The sequence below is a fragment of the Chelonoidis abingdonii genome, chromosome 8 (assembly GCF_003597395.2).
Source record: "Chelonoidis abingdonii isolate Lonesome George chromosome 8, CheloAbing_2.0, whole genome shotgun sequence".
NCBI classification, from domain to species: Eukaryota; Metazoa; Chordata; order Testudines; family Testudinidae; genus Chelonoidis; species Chelonoidis abingdonii.
In genome coordinates this window covers 63,621,214-63,644,764 of record NC_133776.1, presented here as the reverse complement: position 1 = coordinate 63,644,764, position 23,551 = coordinate 63,621,214, and the positions used below count along the sequence as shown (strand labels likewise).

General features: G+C 48.9%; 1 protein-coding gene across 1 annotated transcript in view; it reads right to left on the bottom strand.

Moving 5' to 3' along the window:
• The window catches only part of ARHGAP36 (Rho GTPase activating protein 36), a 62,960-nt gene that overhangs the window by 14,920 nt on the left and 24,489 nt on the right, over positions 1-23,551 (bottom strand). The window contains exons 3-7 of the mRNA XM_075068711.1: positions 20,911-20,973; positions 14,407-14,663; positions 11,725-11,920; positions 8,959-9,014; positions 5,470-5,620 (exon numbers count right to left, since the gene is read on the bottom strand). Of these exons, the coding sequence (XP_074924812.1) occupies positions 5,470-5,620; positions 8,959-9,014; positions 11,725-11,920; positions 14,407-14,663; positions 20,911-20,973 (723 nt within the window). The remainder of the gene's footprint in view (positions 1-5,469; positions 5,621-8,958; positions 9,015-11,724; positions 11,921-14,406; positions 14,664-20,910; positions 20,974-23,551) is intronic.

Here is a 23,551-nt window from a genome sequence, read left to right as displayed (position 1 = left end):
AAATTCTACATTTCAAAAAGGCTTTTGTTCCAAATTAGAACAAAAACTAGAAATGGCTATGTTTCCCGAGGAACAGAAATTCCTGGAAGATGTCTTGTGAAAAACCCAAAATGTTGCACTTCAATTATTCCAAACGAAGTTCAGCATCTAGTTGCCCCAACTCTGGGAGATGCTCTGGGCTGCCCCTAGGGAGTTGCAGACCACCTAGGAGCCCTTGGAGTTAGGGGAAGTCTGAACAGTCCCCTGCCATGGAGCAGGGACCTAGAAGTCTGAGAGTCCCAGCTTGAGCTCCCAGGGTTGCAAAGGCTTCCAGGCACCTGGCTGCAAGGCTCCCCATCTTGTGCTGGGCCCCCAGCACTTCCAGGCTCCCTGCCATGGAGTAGAGAACTTAGAAGCCAGAGGTGAAAGTAAGCGGGTACGGGTGGGTATGGAGGACCGGTAAGAAAAGATGCAGTACCTACTGGCAAGAAAATGGAGCACTCTCTGACTCCGCCTCCTGGCTCCAGCAATATTGAGGGTCCGAGCCCAGCTCCACAAATGTTCGGGGCCAGGTCTCCCTCCTGGCCCCACCTGCTGCCCTCCGCTGTGCCTCCCCTGAGTGTGCCCTGGCTCCCCTTTGCTGCCCCCATGCACCTCCCTGGGTCTGGAGCAAAGTGTTTGTCTCTCCCTATCCCCTGCAGCTCCATGCTGCCTGCCTACATTAACTGCCGCCACAGGGTCCTAGTGCCCCCTCTACCCTACTGCCAGGGCAGTCTGCCCTTCCCCCTTGGACCCTTTCATTTTCCAGGGGGACCCTCCACCAGTACAACTGCCCCCCTTCCCTCAGTCACTGCTTTTGGCAGTGAGGCTACAGTAAGGGGCAGCAGCAGGGGAGGAGCCCCCCCCTCCCCCGGCATGGCACCCACCACAGGGGAGGCGAGGGGGATTCTTGGACCTGAGAGGGGCCCTAGGAGCACATGCAGTGATGGGAGGGGAGAAGGGGGTCCTACCCCAGAGCTCACTGCTGCCAGCAGGGAGAGGGCTGGGGTGCGTCTTTCTCTCTGGCTCCAGTCCCAGGGCAGCCTGCCTGCACCCCAAACTCATCTCCAGCCCTGCCCCACTCCAGAGCTCATACCGCCAGCCAGAGCCCTCATCCCCTCACACCCCAACCCTCTGTCCTAGCCCTGAACCTCTCCAACACCCCAAACTCCTCATCTCCAGCCCCAGCCAGAGCCCTCATTCCCCTGCACCCTAACCCTCTGCCTCAGCCCTGAGTCCCCTCACACACCCCAAACCCCTCATCCCCAGCCACATCCCAAATTCACCCCCAGCCTCACCCCACAGCCCTCACCCCTGCACCTCCTACTCCATACCCTCTCTTATCCCCAAACTCCCTCCCAGTACCTGCACCCCCTCTCTCCACCCTCCCTCCCATCCCAAATTCCTTCCCAGAGCCTGCACCCTGCACCCCTCCTGCACCCCAGTCCCCTGCTCCAGCCCAGAGCCTGCACCCCAGACCTCTTTCCTCACCCAAACTCCCTCCCAGAGTCTTGGGCAGGTGGGGGATGGAGTTTGAGGGGGGCAGGGGAAGGTTCTGGGTACCATCAAAATTTCTACAAACCTACCACCCCTGCCGGCAAGAGCTGGTGCACCATACCAGGGTAGACCGGCTTCCTGAGGCAGCAATTTAAAAGGCTGGAGCCCAGGGCCCTTTAAATTGCTGCCAGAGCCCTGCTGCCAGAGCCCTGGGGTAGCGGCTGCGGGGCTCGGGTGGCGATTTAAAGTGCCTAGGGCTTCTGCCGCCGCTACTGCCTCAGGCCCTTTAAATCACTGCTGGAGCCCCACTGCCACTACCCCAGGGCTCCGGGTACAATTTAAAGGGCCCCCGGAGCCTGCCGAGCCCTGGGGTAGCAGCAGCAGGGCTCTGGTGGCTATTGAAAGGGTTCGGGGCTCCCACTGCCTCTACCACCCCAAACCCTTTAAATAGCCACTGGACCCCTGCTGTCGCTGCCCCAGGGCTCCAGCAAAAGGACTCCAGAGACAATTTAAAGGTCCCTGGAAGGTAGCAGCAGCCGGAGCCCTGGGCCCTGCTGCTAGCGCCCTGGAGCTCTGTCAGCAATTTAAAGGGCCGGGGCTCTACTGCAGTAGCAACAGCTAGAGCTCTGAGTCCTTTAAATCGCCCCTTTTAAATTGCTCCCGAACCCCAGGGCTCCCAGCCACCTCTGCAGCTGGGAGCTCAGGTGGTGATTTAAAGGGCTTGGGGCTTCCAGCTGCTGCTACCACAGCCCTAGCCTCGGGCCCTTTAAATCCTGATTTAAAGAACCTGGGGATTTAAAGGCTCTGCCTCTTCCAGTGGAGGCCATGCCCCTCCTCAGCAAGTCCTTTAAGTTACTTTCACCCCTGCTAAAAGCCCCAAAAGCCCCTGGGAACTCCAGCTGGGGCTCTCCAGGCTTCTAGATTCCTTGCTCCATGGGATGGGATTCTCCAGACTGCCTCACTAATCAGGGGACTCCTGGGGGCCCTGACCTCCTGGGAGTACACAGGCTTCTACATGCGGGAGGGACTCTCTACATGTGTCTAGAGGGGGTTGGTAACAGATGTCAGGAGCCTATGCCCTGGCGGCCTGCTTCTATGATGGTGGTGGTGCCTGGCTCAGACAGCAGCAGCGATACTTCCAGCTCTAGGTCTCCTGTATGGTTTTCAAAGGGTGGGTGGGAGGGTGAGTGGGTTGTTTGGTTTCAGTACTGCCCCCTCCCCCACACCCATTTGGCTGCTCAGATGTTTCTTTGGTGCAGATTCAACCAAGATCTATAATGGCAGCACATTAGCACAACAATCATATAAGGGGGTATCTGGTGACATCATGACCTTATGACCCAGCTTAGCAGGGTTCCACACAGTGGCAAAAGAAGTGCCTCTTTCCCCTGTATTTGGGATGTTATCTGGTTAAGCTTGTTAAATTCCTGGCCAGTAAAACTAGCCCCAGTATGAGGATATGCTCCAACTGAGGAAGCAAAGAGGGGGGAAATCATTGTTAACTCCCCTGCAGATAGAAGCTGAAGCCTCAGGGTACGTATACATTGGAGCTGGTATATGGGATAAATTTGCAGTGTGTCCGGGGTGGGAACGGCAACAACTTGAGCTAGCTGCCCAAGTACATACTCAGGTGGTCTGGTGTGATTGTACACAGGTGGCTAGCCCTTGCGACTGCCCATGCTGCCGTGGATACACTGCTATTTTTAGGTGCTACCTTGAGCAGACCTAGCAGGGGTATGTCTATGCAAGCTGGGAATCACACCGCCCAGCACAAAGGTAGACGTACGCTTAGACGGAGCATGGGTAATCCTGTCCCTTCTCCATACCTCCCTGCCACAGACAACCTCTGTTGCAGTGATTAGCATGTGGAGCAATGACTCCTTCTTTAGCTGTGTGATTTGGGCTATTGGTAGGGCCCTATCAAATTCGCGGCCATGAAAAACACATCACGGACCGTGAAATCTGGTCTCCCCCCATGAAATCTGCTCTTTTGTGTGCTTTTACCCTATACTATATAGATTTCACAGGGGAAAGACTAGTGTTTCTCAAATTGGGGGTCCCGACCCAAAAGGGAGTTGCAGGGAGGTCACAAGATTATTTTAGGGGAGTCACAGTATTATCACCCTTACTTCTGCGCTGCCTTCAGATCTGGGTGGCCGGAGAGCGGCAGCTGTTGGCTGGGCACCCAGCTTTGAGGGCAGCACAGCCAGCAGCAGCGCACAAGCAAGGGTGAAAATACCATACAATGCCACCCTTACTTCTGCGCTGCTGCCTTCTGAGCTGGGCAGCTGAAGAGTGGTGGCTGCTGACTGAGGGCCCAACTCTGCAGGCAGCAGTGCAGAAGTAAGGTGGCAACTTCACTGCTCTGGGTTGGACCCCAAAACATCACATCCCCTTTCTACTCACTTGCTCCCTGCCTGAAGTGCAGGGACAAATTGAGAATCAAGTCCTGTGTCTCCTTAAATGCTTCTCTATGTGTTTCCCAGCTTCACAGCTCTAGCCAGGGCATGCAAATTGTGTTTCTGCACTCTTGAATTCACCCATGCACTGCTCTCTCAGGTAACTCATCTCAGATCACATCCTGGGATAGAGCCAGCTCCCCGGTTGCTGCACAGCCCCACAGTGCTGGAATAAAGTTCACAAAGGTTTCTCCAGATAATTGTTATCTGCTGCTGAAATGGGATGTGCTTTTGTAGTGTAATGAAATGTCCTAGAAGCATCATTACTGTTTCCTTGACACAACCGAATAAGAGGTTGAAAAGCTTTTCTCCAGGCTTCCTGCACTTTCTGCACTGCAGCAGTTCTCAGATATATCTCACAGGCAATGGGACGAGATTTTTGGTAACTTGTTTTCCTGGCAACATTGCTACAGTAGGACGTGGAGGAAGGGGATTTGAAAACCCCTCCTTCGCATATTCATCACTTTCATCAGTATCATGCAGGCAACATCTGTGCAAAAATACTTGGTTCCTTCAGCCATCAAAAGAGTCACCTCCTAACAGCTGCTCATTTACCTTGCAGCCAGCACGTTAGTTGAGATTTCCAAATCCAGAAAGAGGAGGTGACTGCCAAAGCCCCATTACTTCTAATGGGAACTGGTCACCCAAATACCGTAGATAGCTGCTGGCATCTCTTTAGCTTATTGCTCAGGACACCAGAAGATGTCAAGAAGCCACTGTAAGATTGCAGATCTCGTTGTGTACGAGCTGTATAGAGAGGGACTCTCACCTCCCTGCTTCTCAAGGAGGTGTCTCTGCATGGGCACCTCCAAATTAAAATGACCTTTAGAAATGTCATACCGCACTGCAAAGCCATGACTAATTTGCCATGCCTTGGTCTCATCCAGCACCAGTGAACAACATGGGGTGCTGCTAGTCAGCGCTGAGATGCATTGGCAAAGCCATATGGGAGTGGGAGAGCTGGAATAGCAAGACTGGGAAGGGCATGGGGGTTCCAGGACTAAAATAACATGGTCAGAAGAGAGCTGTGGCTGTGGACTGAGGTGCCAGTGACAGAGCTGTGTGGAGGAATTTGCACAAGTGCTGTCTGAATTACAGGTGCACATGATATTATTTGTCAAGTTATGGAGTTTAAAGCCAGAAAGGACCATGAGATTGTCTAGCCCAGTAGTTCTCAAGCTATTTACCATTGTGGGCCACATATGCAGCTCTTGGTGTTATGTGGGCCGCAACCACACAATATATACGCTACCTGTATGGCCCTGAGGGTGTCACATGGGCTGCTGCTGTGTACTGATTGGGCTGCAAGTGAATTGAGAACCACTGATCTAGTATGACCTACTCAACCTACTCCTCTGTTGAGCCCAGTAACTAGCTGATTACTTTAATAAGAACTACATTGATTTACAGATTTCTTCTTTAAAAAAGAAACTCAAGCCCTTAGTCCCCAGCCTAGAGAAGTGGGTCCTGGGGTTCTGGGATTCTGGCTACTTACAGGTTGTACTGACAAAGGCTGAGTAGAGTTCCTTGGGAATCAGGGAATCAGGCATGTCCCTGAAAAACTCTTTGAGCAGGGCTGCCACATCGTGGACACAATAACTATCATCCAAGAAAACATCAAATCCCTGGTTGAATTCTTCCCGCAGCTTAAATAATGGGAAAAAGAGAAAAAGAAAGAGGAAAAGGCAAGAAGCAATCAGTCACTCCTCCATCTAGCAGTCTGGGGCCCATCCCCATGAAGGCTGTGGGCAATGCATTTCCCACTGTAGTGAAGGGGATTAGAGTGTGTTCAGTTCACAGAATGATTAATAGATTTTAAGGTAAGAAGGGACCTTTATGGTCATCTAGTTTGACTTCCTGTGTAATGCAGGCCAAAGCTGCTGCTTGGACTAGAGAATACCTTTTGGAAAGACACCTGTTGTGATTTGAAGATGACAAGTGATGAAGAATTAACCACATCTCTATGGAAATTGTCCAGTGGTTAATTACCCCACTTAAAACAGGCACTTTTTTCTAGTTTGATCTAATTGGCTCAATTGGATCTTGATCTGCTTTTGTCTGCTATTACTAAAGAGCCCTTTGCTGTTAGAATCTTCTCCCCATGCAGAGACTTCTAGACTATGATCAAGTCAGCTATTAATCTTCTCTTTGATACACTAAATAAATTGACCATTTTAAGTCGCTTGCTCTAAGGCAGATTGTCCAACCAGCAAATTATTTCTGGTTCTTTTCAGAACCCTTTCCAATTTTTTCAATGTCTTTTTTTTAAACTGTGACTACAAAAGCCAGATGGTTTGTCAATGGTGACCTTACATATTGACTTGCTTATATATCCAAGGATCACGTTCAGCCTCTTAACCACAAAAATGCACTGGGAACTAATATTCAGCTGTATATCCACCAAGTCCTCTTCTGAGCCACTGCTTTCCAGGATGTAACCCCCGCCCCATTCTGTATGTGTGATACACATTCTTTGGCACTAAATGTATGACCTTGCATTTGGCTGTGTTAAAACACATATTGTTCAAATGAGGCCAGTTTACCAAGCAATCCAGATCAGTCTGTACAACTGCCCTATACCCATTTTTACCACTCGATCAATTTCTGTGTCACCTACTAAATTTATCAGCAGTGATTTTATGTATTCTTCCGGATTACTGATAAGATATTCAATAGTATCAGGCCGAGAACAGATCCTTGCAGGACCCCACTAGTAACAACCCACACTGAATGCTGATTCCCCATTTACAATTACTTTCTGAGATCAGTTAACCAGTTTTTAATACACTTAACATGGGCTGCAATGATTTTGTAGGGTACTGGGTTTTTTTAAACATAATTTTGTGTAGCACTAACTCAAATGCCTTACTGAAGTCCAAGTATGTGGTGTAAACACAGTTTCTCTTATCAACCAAACTTGCCATTTTATCAAAGCACGTCAAGTTCACTTGACAAAATCTGTTTTCACAGAATCATGTGGATTGCTAAAATAACAATGCTATCGTTCTTTAATTCTTTACTGGTGGCATCCTGTGTCAGCCATTCCACTGGTTTGCCTAGGCTAGCCAGCCAATAGTTATACCTGGGTCCCCAGTATTCCGAGTCTTGTTAATTATCAACATTATGGCTCAAACAACTCCCCAGCCAATTCTTTTAAAACCTTTAGGTAAGATATCTGATCCTGCAGATTTAAAAATGTTTATGTTCAGTAGTAGCTGTTTAACCTCCAGTCTAGATAATGTTGGAATAGAAAATATTTGTATGTATATAACTGCAAATACCGAACAGAAATATCTCTTGAATACTTCCTTTTCTGTATCATTTTTGACAATCTTACCTTCCCTATGTATAACATTACCAGGATTTCTTTTTTTCCTGAAGTATTTAAAGAATTCCTTTTTAATTGTCATTCATTCTACTGGCCAAACATTTTTCACTTATGATAGCAGAGGCGGTCTATGTAGCAAAGGCAGAACAAATTCCAATAGCTTGAAGTTGAAGCTAGACAAATTCACAATGAGGAATATACTCATAATAATGAAGATAATTAACCTCTGAAACATCTTATGTAGTGATATGGTGGATGCTCTATCACTTGAAATCTGTAAGGGTTGGATGTCTTTCTAAAAGATAGGCTCTAGCTCAACTAACAGCTATAGGCTTGATGCAGAATCACTGGGCAAAATTCTCTGGGCTATGTTATGCAGAAAGTCAGACTATATGATCAGAGTGGCCCCTTCTAGCCTTAATGTCTATGAATCAGTTCCAAGAAATAATACAATAAAGCGAGGGGTGGAAGAACAAATTAGGGGTGATGTCTCTGGCCCCAATTAATCATCTTGGGCCACATATCAGAGGAACAACAAGTTGGAGTTCACCCTACATAGGGGAATTGTCAGCTGGCATGGAGCCAGCTACACCAACCCTTCACAGTCCCACCCAGAGTATAGGGCATGATGGAGGTGTGGCCACAGCACATAGCAATCCAGTTGTTATGAGCCAAAGTAAGTTAGAGAAGCCCCCAGGCATCTCTAAGTTATGGCAAGGGCCAAATCAGCCCCCGGTTGCCTCCAGGATAGCTCAGCTGGACCCAAGGATCTAGGCTTGTGTTTCCCTCTGAGCCCTTGTCACTGGTTTCCTAGGCCCAGCCTCTGCACTGCGTTTTCTGCTCCTGCAGGACTATGTCAATGTAATTTTAGACTCAGGTATTCCAAGCCCTACTTTATTTATTCTCTACCCCTCACCAGGGCTGCCCAGAGGATTCAGGGGGCCTGGGGTCTTCAACAGCGGGGTACCCTGCACTTGAATTGCCGCCGAAGACCCAGCACTTTGGCGGCGGATCCCAGGGCGAAAGGACCCCCCTCCGCGGGTCTTCAGGGCACTTCGGTGGCGGGTTCTGGAGCGGAAGGACCCCCTTCCTCTCTCCTTCCCATGCTCTCACCCTTACCCTGTTCTCTCTCCCCCCACTCCTCAGCTCCATTCTCTCTTCCTTCTGCACATACTTCTCATGGGCACAGGGCACAGAGACTGCAGGGGCAGCTGCCCTGGACACACAGGAGACAGACTCACTCCAGCTTCTTACTCTGTTTCCTATATTGTGTTTTCTTTTCTCTCCTCGCCTGCCTCTTCCCAACTGCCTCCCAACAATGCTTTCTGCACAGCACCAGCCATATTGATTTTTAACTTTCCTGTGTGATAGAGAAGAGATACAGTATAACTGGCTCAGGGAAGCATCTTCTAGCCCTGGTAGATCCTTCAGGGGGATTACTGATCTTGCCACATGGGGACACCATTTTTTTGCTGTGCACACAAGCCAGAATAAAATGTGTTACAGCACACGGGGCTCACACTCTGGATACAGCCACATTTAAATCTGGTTCTTATTGTAGAGTAGGCAAGTCTATGTTCCCATCTCCCATTCTCCCTCTAGGTCCCTGTGGTACTTGTCACCTATACAGATGGTTCGGTGAGTTGGGCACTCTACCTGCTGAACTCTTTTCTTAGAGCTTCCAACACGGAAAATGCCTACGGTCTGGAGTCCTGAAAGAAAAATAGGTTTGTAAACAGCTGTGTATTCAAATGAATTTCTTTACTTATCCACAGCCCTGACTTGTCTGTGCCATGTGGAACACTGGGCTCTTTACCTTTAGCTACAAGAGAAGACATTGCTTCACTCTATTAATCGGTAAATGAAAGGCTTCTCCCTGTGCTGTCCTACAATCTGCCACCTCCATGCAACCCCATCCTTCGTCCCCAGGGTATCATCTGCAATTAATTAACCACTCCCTGAATCTCCCGGGTCCCTGGCCTCCAGCCTGTGCTACTACTTCTTTTATCTGAGTGTCAGAGGTGGCACAGCCCAGACTCAAACTGAGTTTGGGGACAAAGATTGGTTTTGAGAGTAGCTCTAGAGTTGTCTTTGGCTGGTAGAACTGAAGTTATCTCTACATTACAGGCGTTAGAGCTGCAGAGCTACAGTGCTGCAGTTGTGCTACTGTAGCACAATAGTGTAGATGTTTCCTACAGTGACGGAAGAGGGTTTTGCATCAATAAAAGTAACCCACCTCTCTGAGCAGCAGTAGCCAGATTGACCTGGCTTCATCTACACCAGAGGCTAGGTTGGCTTACTATGGAGCTATGGGGTGTGACATTTTCACACCCCTGAGCATATGTGACTAGGTTGATGTAATTTTTAACACCTGAGCTGTGTTGCAAAGGTGACTTGACAGAGGTTTGAAAATTGGGGGTTAGTGACTCAGTTTCTCTTGGCTATGCAAGTGAGACCAAATGTACCCCTGTATTCACACCTACACACTATTGTAATAATGTTTGTGTAAGTTATGCCTTGTAAGGTACCATCTGAAAACCCATAATCTGCTGCTCTGTATTGTCCTGCTAAAATATGTGTGGCAACATTGTATGTAAAGTTATGCAACTCCCCAGTATAGTGAAATTGACACAAGTTCCAAACCCCATAGTCCTGCCCAAACAGAAGTTGGCAAACAGGTCTGTCCTAAACAAAGGAATGTGTGCTCTGCTTATGTTGCACTTAAGCCATAAACAGAACCATCAAGCTGCAAGGAAATACAAAGGAAGTACAAACAGGTGAAAAAAGCAGCGGGGAACATCCTTCCACATCAACTCTTTGACTCCTGGTTCTCAGCTGAAAATGAACTGAAACTATAAATGTGAGAGACAAACACCACAAGACATCCCCTCCCTGTCCTGAAGCAACAAAGGAAGCAGCTGTTGGACTCTGAGGGAGAGGTCCTGACCTAGAGAGTTTGGTCAGTAAGACTGCTGAAAGCACGTGGTGAGAAAACTTTGCTTTGATTCTAATGTAGTTAAAAGTGACAGAGTCCTGTGGCACCTTATAGACTAACAGATGTATTAGTCTATAAGGTGCCACAGGACTCTTTGTCGCTTTTTACAGATCCAGGCTAACACGGCTACCCCTCTGATAATGTAGTTAAGTTAGGTATTAATAAATGTCTTATCTTTATTTTTCTTGTAGCCATTTCTGACTTTTATGCCTCCTATATACCTACTTGTACTCACTTAAAATCTATCTCTTTGTAGTTAATAAACTTGTTTTATTGTTTTCTCTAATCCACTGTGTTTAAAATGAAGTGTCTGGGCATCTCCACATGCAGTGACAAATTATGTGGATATTATTCTCTTAAAGAACATAACAGCCATACTGGGTCAGACCAAAGGTCCATCCAGCCCAGTATCCTGTCTACTGACAATGGCCAATGTCAGGTGCCCCAGAGGGTGTGAACCTAACAGGTAATGATCAAGTGATCTCTCTCCTGCAATCCGTCTCCACCCTCTGACAAACAGAGGCTAGGGACACCATTCCTTACCTATCCTGGCTAATAGCCATTAATGGACTTAACCTCCAAGTTAAGGAATAACGGATTTAATATTAACTGATTTAATATAACTTGTCCTCTCCAAGAGAGGGTTGGGCAGTACAGGACATACATTTCTATGGGAAAAGATCTAAGACTGGGGGTGTGTTGGGGTCACCCTGCAATGTAACCAAAGCTGGTGAGAGCCAGAGTGTAACCCAAGTGTGGCTGGCAGGCTGCCATTACCCACAGACACTCAGGTGTGGCTTGCATGCTGGAGGCTGTTTGTGAGGAACCCAGAAGGGAGCTACTTCAACAAGACATTGTAAGGCACCCATGGTTGCAGGGCAGGGATGACACAGCTGCTCATTAGTCTGGATTGTACCCTGGAATATCACAAAGTGTCCCCTGTTGATCAATGAATGCAGCAATCATGGGGGCTAGAGAAACCTCAAGCAGCATCAGAGACTCAGGAAAGGTCTTGGTTTGGATCCTGCAAAGGGGTGAAGATTTGTGGGATGACTCTGAGCCAGTTTGTCCATCCCTAAGGGAGGTTCTTATGGGCCTTGGAACTGGAGAGGCTCTGTCTCCTCCCCACTTCTAGCAGGGGGATGGAGAGAGGAATTTTAATGGGAGAAAAATGAGAGTCATAAGAATAAAAAGGTGGAATCCTTGCCAAGCCTTACCTAGGATTCTCTGCAGGCCTGTGCTGCACCCACCGTGAAAGGCCAAAGGGAAGGCTAGCCCACAAGCAAGCAAACCAAAGCTCAGAAGGTAAGGACCGGGCCTGTTCCCTGAGCTCACTGGGGGTTTGTCACTGATTTCAGGGGGCCTAGCGTGATGTCATTTCATTATTCTCAATAAATCTCTTTGGTTAGAGGGAAAAGCTTCTTTACCGAATGCCTCAATGTGCTGGCAACATCTGTCCACAACACGCGGGACCTGCCTGCAGATGGGATTGAGGCTCAACGTCTTGTTCCTCTCCAAGGTTCTCCTGAGATCCAGCTCATTGGGATGAGACAGCTGCAGAGCTTCCAGCAGCCTGGAGGTGTTGTCACTCAAATCAGTGATGGAGTCCACAGACACTCCCCCCTGAAATCAGACACAGAGGTGACTTGGGTGAGCAAGGTGCCCGGAGCCCTCAGTTCATAAGCCCCCGGTGCCCCCACAAATCCCAGTACCTCGGCACTAAAATGAACCCTCATAAGACTCCATACCCTGGCCAACAAAATACAGAGTCCAGGTATGGGTGACCCCAGGATGAGCAAGGGAAGTGAGAAGCCAGAGGGAGCTTTCCCATCCCAGGCACTCTGAGTACAAGCCCATCCAGCCCCCGGGTACATACTCGGGTGGCTAGCCGGTGCTGCTGCAGCCACACAGTTATTTTCAGTGTGCTAGCTCGAACACAGCTAGCATGTGTCCATCTATCCACACTGGGAAGAATACTGCCAGTGGCTATGCAGACAAACCCTTGTTTATACACACTACCACTGCTGGAATTTCCCTTCTATACACACCCCTACTGCTGCCAGAGCTGCTAGTGCCTCAGTCTAAATTCCGACCAAACTCCAGCAAAACTCCTGTTCAGACTGAAATTTCCCATAGAGCCTAGAGTTACTTCCCTCTGACCCTACCCCTGCTCTACCTTTCCCGCTTGGCTGGAGTATCTTCTGGAGAGGCTCAATGGCCTGGAGTCCTTGTGGGGGCTGCTGGCTGATGCTGGCTCCCATATTCTCCCATTTTAATTTTCCAGGGTGACGAGAAGGTAATAGTTGCTCCTTCTGCCTCAGAGCCATAGAAGCCCTGACAGGACAGTGGGCTGTCTGCCTGTCCTTGCCCACCCCCACGCAGCAGGAGCAGGATCAGAAAATGCCCTTCTAGGCTGAGTGCTGCCCCCTAGAGGCCCATCTCCATCATCTTGGGCCTGAGGCACCAGCCAACATGGTAACACACTGGCTTCGTCGGGAGCAGGGACAGCAGGAGAGCGGGCTAGTTACCAGATTCGCCTGATATATTAAGTGATCTTCTGGCAGTACAATGTGTTGGATTTAGTTATTCACATTACAGTAGTGCCTAGACAGCCTGACCAAGATCAGGCCAGGGTCCAGGATCTGCAGCTCTGGAGCAGCCAAACATACGAAAGGTCTCGGGGCTCTGCTTACTTTGCAGAGAATTTCAAAATGTTTGGTTTTGGCTCCCAATCAGAACAAAACTAAAGATATCAGCATCCTGCATGGAACAGAACATGCTTCCTTGCCCAGCTGTACTCCCCTGTCTCAGCCCAGCAGAGCAGGCAGAAAAGCTTGCACCTCCACAACAGGCTGAGTGAATCCTTGTCCTCTTCGGCCTGGTGACCACCTCTGACACCACTGACCATGCTCTTCTCATTGAAATCTCGTCTTCCCTCAGCTTGCAGGGCTCCATGCTCTGTGTGGCCTCTCCAGCCTCTCCAATGGCTTCTCAACATGTTGTCCAGGGGACGCTCCTCACAGTCCTCAGAGCTTGGGTCCCCTGCTCTTCTCCTTCTGCATTTTATCTCTGGGTAATCTCATCACCAAACACTAATGCAGCTGCCACTGGGTAATCTCATCACCAAACACTAATGCAGCTGCCATCTCTGTACTGATGGTGCACAGATCTACCTCTCTACTCCAGACCTGTCCGTGTCTGTCCAAACTGCACTCTCAGCCTGTTTCTCTGACACCTCCTCATGGACATCCAGCCGTCGGTTCAAGCTCAGATGGTCAGAACAGATCCCGTAATCTTGCTCTCTGAGTCCTTCCCTGTTGCTTCTCTCCCAACACCACCATCCTTCTTGTTACTCAGACCCATCCCCTGGGTGTCATTTTTGACATGGTCCCCTGTCAAGAGCCTCGCATCCAAGCCATATCTAAAACTTACCAGTGCTTTCTGTAGCTCTCAGAGCCACCTTTCCTCTCCATCCACAGCTAAAACCCCTGTCCAGACCTTCGTCATCTTGTGTCTCAACCACTGAAATATCCTTTTCTCTGGCTTCCGTAAATCCAGTCTCCATTCAGAATGCTATTGCAAAGACCTGGCTTGTCACTTTACCATGTCACCCCTGTCTTTGCACAGCCTACCCTCACTCACCTGTCTTTGCTCAGATCTGACCAAGAGATTGACTCCCCCTATCACTGACCCATGATGCCAGCTTCCGTCGCCTTCATGTTACATTTTCAAAGAAGCACCTTCATGCATTCTCCCACGCTGAACAGGTTTGTGCCAGTTTCCTTCTCCTCCCTCATCTGAATCCAGTGATGTCGCTTGTCTTATTCTTACAGTGCAAGCTGCTTAGAGCAGGGACTGTTTTATATTCTGTTTGCACAGTAGCCCACAGGACTTGGTACTGCTGGAAGCCCCTCAGTTTCCCCAACAGAAGCCAACCCAAAGCTGAAAGCAGCCAGAGGGCCAAGCTAGCACAATTTAACCTTGTAACCGGAGCCCCTGGGAAACAGCCTCAGTGGTTGGGGTGCCACGCCTCCCCTCCTGCCCGGCTTGATGGCAGCTTGCTCTCAGCACACAGTTTAGTTCTCACTCAACCTGTTTTGCAGCCATACCCTTCGGTGGCTCCGGGACACAGTGTGCAAGAAAGTAGGAGAGAGCGGCTCATCGGCAAACTCTCCACTGAGCCCAAGCATGCAGCCTCCGACGAAAGGGGATTTCTTCTGAATCTGAGCTCGAAATTTAGCCACTGTCGCTTCCACCTCCAGGCAGTCCCTGCGGCTGCCTTTCACTGCTTCCTGCATTTGCTTGTGTGTCCAGTCATTGGCAATGACTTGGGAGAGCGGGATCCCAAAGGCCTGGGGACAATAGTCTGTAACAACATGAGACAGTTAGGGACTGTGACCTGTAGGCAAACAGAAACAAGACAGAGGTGTAGCAGCAGTCCCGCCCTCCAGCCAGGAGCTTGCGCATTCTGCAGCACGGCAAACTACACTCTGCAGCAACAAAAGCAGAGTCAGGCAATCTGGGGTTCCCATTGTCCCAATCTATTCAAGGGGCAGTGGCAGGAGCCAGACACTAAAGAACCATCAACTGAGTTGTGGGCTGCTCACCACCATTCCTCTTTAAACAGCCAGGGGTCTCCCCCACCTCCAGGCCACAGCTCCCTGCCTGCAGGTGAGTCAGACTCTTTTCTGAATGAACAAGAGTTCAACTCCTACCCACAAAGCAGAGGGCCGTGGGGAGGGAATCCTACCAACACAGAAGAGCCACGATAGGGTGAGCCCACATACTGGGATGGTGGTGATGGGAGCATCCTCCAATCAGATGGGTTCAGAGTTAACACCCTATGGCAATGCAACAGGGCAACTCCCCGCTCAGAGTGACTAACTCAGGCAGGCGTCGCTGCATCGGTAATACTGTGGCCATGTGTTCAAGATTTTTCTTGCCCTCATGAGGCCCAGAAACATTTTATTTAGATAAACTTTGAGAGTCTAGTACCATGATAGGCCAGATTTCCAAGAGAGGTCAGTGCATCACTTGCACATTGGGTGCTGGGCACATTGGAAAATCTGACTTCAGTTCTGAACACCCAACCTCTTGACATCTTCAAATCCTGGATGTGTTTCTAGTACACAGTGCAACACAAATTACTTGGGCTCTGTACAGGGTAACTGGGTGAAATGTAAAGGCTTCTGCTATGTAGGAGGTCAGACTAAACCATCTAATAGCCTCTTTTGGCCTTAAAGCCAACAAAATAGCAAAACACTTTGTTAACACAGTGTTAAGGTTGCCAGGTGATGGCATGCAAGTTCAGCAAAACTGAATTAAGGTGAATGCCCACAGAGTCTTAACTCTGTCCACCATCCCAAGCTTGCAATAGCCACTAGGAAATATCTAAATCCACTGCAGCTGCATTCAGTGCGCTGAGTGCAGTGGTTCTGAATGGTGGAGGAATAAACTGGAGCAGCTTGGGAGAGCTGTGACTGTGACATGAGGAGATCTATGTCTGAGACCACCCCATGTGTGTGATCAAAGGAAGGAGGTGCACATAGACCTTGAGGTTCCAGTCTGCACCATTTCAATGGAGGTTGGTCTGGAACAGGGCTCTGGAGTGGTCTTGCCCTGGGAATTGTCAGTCATGAGGTGGGATATAAAAGCAGGCTGGGTCTAATCATGGGGAGGGGACAGTACAGGGTTAGGTGACATCCTGTGTGAAGGGGCTGTGAAATTTTACAAGTGTGGTGTCAGGGAGCAGACTCAATGTTTGAGCGCAAAGCAAGTGCAAGTAGCGTCCATCCATTACAGTGACAAGGCAGAGCGGGCATGTGTGTGTTATGGGCATACTAGGGCATCACTCAAAGAGGTGGAGTCATGGTTGTGTGAGCGTTTCCCTTAACTCTGTATTTCCTGGATGTTAGAAGTTAGAGTTTTGCTGAGCTCAATGTTCTGGAAGTCCGTGAAGTATCACCAGACAACCTTCACTCTGAGTTAGCAACGTTTTTTGCCATTTACTTGCCCAGTTTTTTAAACCAGAGACAGAAAGGTTTGTCATTTAAACCATTGTCATTCTCTTCTTGGCTAGTGTGACAGACCCAGGCCAGTGGGGTACAGGAGTCTGGTAGAAGGCAAATATACTGGTCACTGGATGAGTAGTTTTCTGTTCCCTGAGTGACCAGAGCAGGGGCTGCACTAGAGTAATCAGGAACCTGCTAGAACCAATTAAGGCAGACAGGCTGATGAAATCACCTGCAGCCAATCAAGGCAGGCTAATCAAGCACCTGGGTTTAAAAAGAAGCTTACTCCAGTCAGGTGAGGGAGAGCAGAGGACAGAAAGTGCGTGTGAGGAGTTGGGAGCAAGAGGCAGAAGGAGCTGAGAGTGAGAGGGTGTGCTGCTGGAGGACTAAGGAGTAAAGCGTTATCAGACACCAGGAAGAAGGTCCTGGGTGTGAGGAGAAAGAAGGTGTTTGGAGGAGGCATGGGGAAGTAGCCCAGGGAGTTGTAGCTGTCATGCAGCTGTTACAGGAGGCACTATAGACAGCTGCAGTCCACAGGGCCTGGCTGGAACCCGGAGTAGAAGGCGGGCCCGGGTTCCCCCCAAACCTCCCAACTCCTGATCAGATACAGGAGGAGTAGACCCAGACTGTGGGGAAGATCACTGAGGTGAGCAAATCTGCCAATAAGCTCAGGACCCACCAAGGTAGAAGAGGAACTCTGTCACACTAGGTAATAATCCAAAGACAGCGTTTTGATATCGTGTTTTCACCAGTAGATCTCAAAGAACATTTACATAATGATCCCCATTTTATAGATGAGAAACAGACACAGAGGGGTTGAATGACTTGCCCAAGGTAACCTGCTAAACCCCCAAATTCCTCCACTACTCCTCACAGTCTCCAAGCCCCTCTGTCTTCTCCCTCTCCCCCCTCCCTCTCCCGCAACCTCTCCTGTCTCCCTTACCTGCACCCCAAACTCTCTGCCCTCCACTGCTATCCATTCCAATTACACATCAATCACTGAGAAGACCCAAGCTCTATTTACCCTCCCCTTCCAGTGGCCATTTACATGTGTCATTCTTTTCGTTTCAAAAAGAGTTCCAACACCTTCTGAGTAGGCTGCTGTACCCAGGAAACATTTCTTTAAAAAAAAATGATGGGGCTTTTTTCCCCACAAACATTTACAGTTCATTCTCCAATTTCTTCCACGGGTGGGTTTCAAACTTCAAACTAACTTGCTAGAATCTATGAATTTAATGAAATGCTGGTGTTTTTCTGTTTTGGGGGGTTTGTGTTATTTTGGTTTTTTCTGAAGGCTGTGTCTCGGAAACTCCCTATGACCCCACATTTGTATCACTAACCCTGCCCTACACTCTCATCAGGCACAGCAAATTTCAAGACAATCATTGTAAGTATGCAGATTTTAGAGCACTTGGAAGAGCTCTCTTTTAAACAGGAAACTAGTCTAAACCTTTAGAAAAGCTCCAACGGGTGAGGAAAAAGCAGCAGGGGACAGCCTTCCCTACAGACCCTTAGTCTCCTGAATCTCAACTGGAAATGTTTTCCAACAGGAGGACTGGCACTATAACAAGGTCAGCTTGGGTGACCAGACAGCAAGTGTGAAAAATCGGGACGGGGTGGGGGGTAATAGGAGCCGATATAAGAAAAAGACCCAAAAATAGGGACTGCCCCTATAAAATCAGGACATCAGGTCACCCTAAGGTCAGCTGCCAAGCTGTGTGTGGAGACAGAGGGGCAGGCTGCTCAAAAACAGAAGAGAGCTCTGTTATAGAGTTTGCCAGGGTCTGGCTGCCTTGTGGCACAGCAGCTGATGCTAAGGGTGTGAGGTGAGATGTTGGGGTCAGAGCCATTGGAGCAGGGGCCATGGGGTGATTCAGCAGTGTGTGAAGGAAGGGGCTGGTTGTCGGGGAGGGTGGGGTTTCTGCACATTGGGAGCAAGAACCAAGAAAATTTGGGGAAGAGGCTCTGCAAATCCTCATCCCCTGCTCTTGGGAAAATGGAGAGTTCAGAGGCCATTCCCCTCACACTGAGCCCAGTGTGCAGTAGGAACCCTGGGGCTTCCTTGTCATCCAAGTGCTGCTTCCAGCTACTAGCTGAACACCTCACAGCCAGTCAGTTTTCCCCTCCAGCTCTTTGAGGACCTGGAGGGACCGGGCAGGGCTTAAACCTATGGAACACCCAGGAAGCCCCCTTCCCAAACACCTCTCAGTCATGCCATCCTCATTACTGCACTTTCTCAGAATCCAAGGGAAATTTCATGTGCAAAACTCATAGTTAAGCTGGTATGCAGATTCCAGGTGATTCACTTTATCCTGCTCCCTGGGCCCTTTCAAAATGGGAGTGTTGAATTTCCAAACACAAATGCTGCAAAGCCAGGACAGACACAATTCAGAACACATTTCCCACACAGCACAGCCATGCAACTTTAATTCTGCCCTTGTGGTCTCTGCCTTAAGGAGCTCCTCAGGGAGAGATCACAGTTACGTCGCCTTCCCAAGCCTTTTTCTTCAGTGTTATCTCTGCCCCCAGCCTGGATCCATGGTGCTACCTGGAGCACAGAGGGGATCAGTTGGCACATACAAGTAGCAGTCCTGATCTGAAGTTATGCTGGGCGCAGAGAAAAATGGAATGTTTGGTTGGGGAGGGCTAAGGTAACTGTATTCCTAGTTCCTCTTGCCATCCCCACAAGGGCAGAATTAAGGTTGTGTGCTTGTGTTGTGTAGGAAGAGTCTTCTTATCTCTGTTCCTATTGTTCCATTATCTATGATTTGTTTAGTCTTGATAATCTTGAAGGGAAATTCCACATTTCCTGGCTTTTGCAACATTTGAGTGTTGGCAATGAACTCTTGCCTTCTGGCCAGGGGCGGCTCTAGCTTTTTTGCCACCCCAAGCATAGCAGGCAGGCTGCCTTCAGCAGCATGCCTGTGGGAGGTTCCCAGTCCCACAGACTCGACAGCACACCTGCGAGAGGTCAGCTGGTCCCGTGGCTTCAGCATACCCGCCGCCGAATTGCCATCAAATCCGCGGGACCAGCGGACAGACCTCCTGCAGGCAAGCCACCAAATCTGTGGGACTCAGGACCTCCCGCAGGCATGCCACTGAAGGCTGCCTGACTGCCGCCCTCGCAGGAACTGGCAGGGCAGCTCCCGCGGCTTGCTGCCCCAGGCACGCACTTGGAGTGCTGGTGCCTGGAGCCGCCACTGCTTCTGGCAGGGCAAGAAGAGCACAGGGCAGTGCTGAGAATACAAAGCTTTCGGTATATCAGTAGGGAACCTGGAAATATTGTATTTATGACTCTGCCCATGGAGGAAACCCATTTACAGGCACCTTCCAGAAAACAGTTTGGGGCAGGAGGAATCTTTGATTTCCAGGTGATTCCTATAAGAAGTCCTGTAAGAATGGTCTGTCTTTTTATTCACACACACAAATAAAATAAACAAATGTCCCTCAAAGTCAAAACCCATAAAAAGACAAACACAAACCAAAGACCAAAACCCTATCCCAAGCACAGCCACTCCACCAATCCTGAAAAAGGAGATCAGCCAGAAACTCTATGGAGTCCCTTAGGGCCTGTGCCACTGCTGTTGATTTTCCAAGGGAAGCGCTCATATACTAGAGCAGGGGTGGCCAACCTGTGACTCCTGAGCCACATGTAGATCTTCAGAAGTTAATATGTGGCTCTTTGTATAGGTGCCGACTCTGGTGCTGGAGCTACAGGCACCAACTTTCCAATGTGCCGGGGGGTACTCACTGCTCAACTCCTGGCTCTGCCACAGGCCCTGCCCCCACTTCACCCCTTCCCACCCCCTCCCCGAGCTTGCCGTGCCCTCGCTCCTCCTCCCTCCACCTGAGAGCCTCCTGCATGCCACACAACAATTGATTGGGAGGTGCAGGGGGGTGCTGATTGATGGGGCTGCTGGTGGGTGGGAAACGCTGGAAGAAGGTGGTGGGAGCTGCTGGGAGGGCTGCTGACGTATCACTGTGGCTCTTTGGCAATGTACACTGGCAAATTCTGGCTCCTTCCCAGGCTCAGGTTGACCACCCCTGTACTACAGTGATGGGTGTAAGTGTCAGTGTGCGTGCAGTGGTATGCAAGCTTGGTTGGAGGCAGGACAAGAAGCGAGTGCCTGAAGTGAAAGAAGGAGTGTTTAGGTGAAAGTTCTTAACAGCTGGAGCACCTGGATTGTAGAACAGTCTCCTTAAGGGGAATCCATTGCAGGAGAGACTCTAGAACAGGCTCCCTGGGAAGTAACATGTTCACATACCAGCACTCCCTCATACCCACACATACGTACCTATGACCATATACTTATACATGCACATACACACACTGAGGGACGGGGGCACTAACATGCCACAAAGGAGAAATTCACAATGGAATGCAGGTAGATAGGGTGCCGGTTTGAGCATTGGCCTACTAAACCCAGGGTTGTGAGTTCAATCCTTGAGGAGGCCAGTTGGGGATTGATCCTGCTTTGAGCAGGGGGCTGGACTAGATGATCTCCTGAGGTCCCTTCCAACCCTAATGATCTAAGCTTATTTTTAAAGATCATGATGGCTTTGAGGCACACAATGCCAGACTGAAATGCGGAATTCACTCACCTTTCTTCTCCTTGGAGGAGTTCTCCAGTTTCCTTCTGATGAATTTGTTGCGTTTGGTTCCAGCTGGTGGGGGGAAGGGGTGAGAAGAGTCTGCATGTCATTAGGTCATCTTCAATACACAGCCTGTCCAAATACATCCACAGCCCTTCTACCCCTGTGCTATCCCCTCTCTCAGCATAAAGCCACCGCACTCAGCAAAAGGGCTACTACAGGGTTCTGTTCAAGTGTCCAAATATAAGAGGAGTAGGGGTTGCATTTCACCAGGACCTACCAGAAATCCCATCCCCCATCCCACTCTTCCCTGCAGCCTGTGGCCACTCTTCATTATTGTCTCCTTTTGTTATAAAGATCAAGTGCCTTAATGATAAGCCCGGTGGTAGAGTGCTCCTTGCCACATCTTGTGGTGAACAGGGAGAAGGGCAACTGCAGAGAGAGATCAGTTCCATAAGCTTTCTACCCACGCATCCTCCAAGGGATACATCAAGGATTTACCAGAACTGAACACAAACTCTGAGCTGAGTGGTGTGACAAAGTGGGAATTTTTATAATATTCTTATGAATCCTGTGTGTGCCTCGGCTTCCTTCTGTACTTTGCATTGCTATCCAGTTGGGGGAAGGGTTAAATCTGCTCTTGGGGCAGCATAGGAGACATGAGGGGGGTGGCACCTGGCTGTTTGGCACCTGTTGAAAACAATCTATATCGATGCTGAATCCAAAAGAGATGGGAGGACCCAGTGACCAGATCACTTACACCTAGCAATCAGTGACCAAGAGGAAAGATTTCCCCCTTCGCCTCCCAGGAGGGCAGCTGAGCAAAGACAAGTTTGAGAACAAAAGGCTAAGAACTGACAACAGAGGATAAGAATGAGCTTCCAGAAGAAGCTCTCAGCAGGGACTGACGAAGGGTCAGAGCAGTGGTTCTCCATCTGCAGCCCATGGGCTGCTTGCAGCTCAATCCCAGATTTCTCAGGGGGTGCTTGATTCTGTGATGTGTGTTAGATTTTAAGAGGAACTCCTAGACATTTGAACCCAGCTCAAAGTGGGAAGGAAACAAGTAGAAAGCTATTCATATTCCATTCACCACATCCCCTCCAACCCACCCTGCTCCTCCCTCTGGGGCCAGTTTCCTGGTTCTTCCATCTATCCTGTACCTCCTTTGTGTCAATAAAGGGGGAGTGATTGGGGCCTCGTTAAAGAAAAAACTCTGGTTTACTGTTACAACATGAACAGCCAGGTTTGGAGCTTTGCATCCAGTTATTGCTGGTGTGTCTCATTGTTAATCTTTTATTATGCACACAGCCACAGGAGTGTCTGCAGCTTCCCAAGTCAAGGCTCCCAGTGTAACACTTCTCCGTATTTTCTTCCTTTAGCTGTACAGAGTTGTTTAGAGGGGAAGTTTCTTGTTTTACCTTTTGTAGATGATATGATGGATAAGGGCCAGATTTAGGGGCAGGCCACCCAGACGACCACCTGGGCTGCCGGGATTGAGGGACGCTGAGCTAGGGGTGCTGTTTTTGTTGTTAGCAATAAGAGGGAAAATAGAATATTTTAAGTAAAATCTTCCAGGTATTCTATATGTGGATTGATTTTTCATTAACCTCCTAGAATGTTCTGGACCTTTGTAGAATATTGTGGAACCTTCTCAGAAAGTCTGGAACTACATTTTCCTTGAACCTCCTAGCATGCTGTAAGCCATGGCCTCAGAGATGTTTCAATAAGCTTCTATCACAGACTTGACACTTTCCTAGTCTGGGCACAATCCTTTCCCCTGGTACAGTTCTTGTTCCAGCTCGGGTGGCAGCTAGGGGATTTCTCATGATTGCCGCCCCCTTTATTCTGTTCCACTCACTTACATATCTTTTACATATGGCAGGAATCCTTTGTCCCTCTCTGGGTTCCCACTGCTCCTTCTATATGGAAAAGCACCAGGTTAAAGATGGATTCCAGTTCAGGTGACATGATCACATGTCACTGTAAGACTTCATTGCCCCCTTGCCAGCACACACGTGTACAGGAAGATACAAGCAAACAGAGCCATCTACAGTCAATTGTCCTGGTTAATGGGAGCCATCAAGATTCCAAACCACCATTAATGGCCCATGCTTTGCATAATTACAATAGGCCCTCAGAGTTATATTTCATATTTTTAGTTTCAGATACAAGAATAATACATTTATACAGATAGGATGACCACACTCAGTAGATGATAAGCTTTGTAATGATATCTTACAAGAGATCTTTTGCATGAAACATATTCCAGTTACATTATATTCATACTCATTAGTATATTTTCATATAGAGTGCAACATCACACCCGCCCTAAGAGCGACCACTATTACTAGATAAAGAAACAGATTTTAAGATGGTGAAAGAAAACTTAGTTTGATAGCATTCTGTCAGTCAAGAAATCACTTATCAATAGTTAAGTATCAGAGGGGTAGCCGTGTTAGTCTGGATCTGTAAAAGCAGCAGAGAATCCTGTGGCACCTTATAGACTAACAGACGTTTTGGAGCGTGAGCTTTCGTGTGCTGTTTGAAGTCTGGTCCTGAAGTTTTTTTGCTGCAGGATAGCCACTATAAGGTTCTGACTATATGTGGCCAGGGGGTGGAAGTTTCTCCTACAAGGTTTTTTTGTGATGCT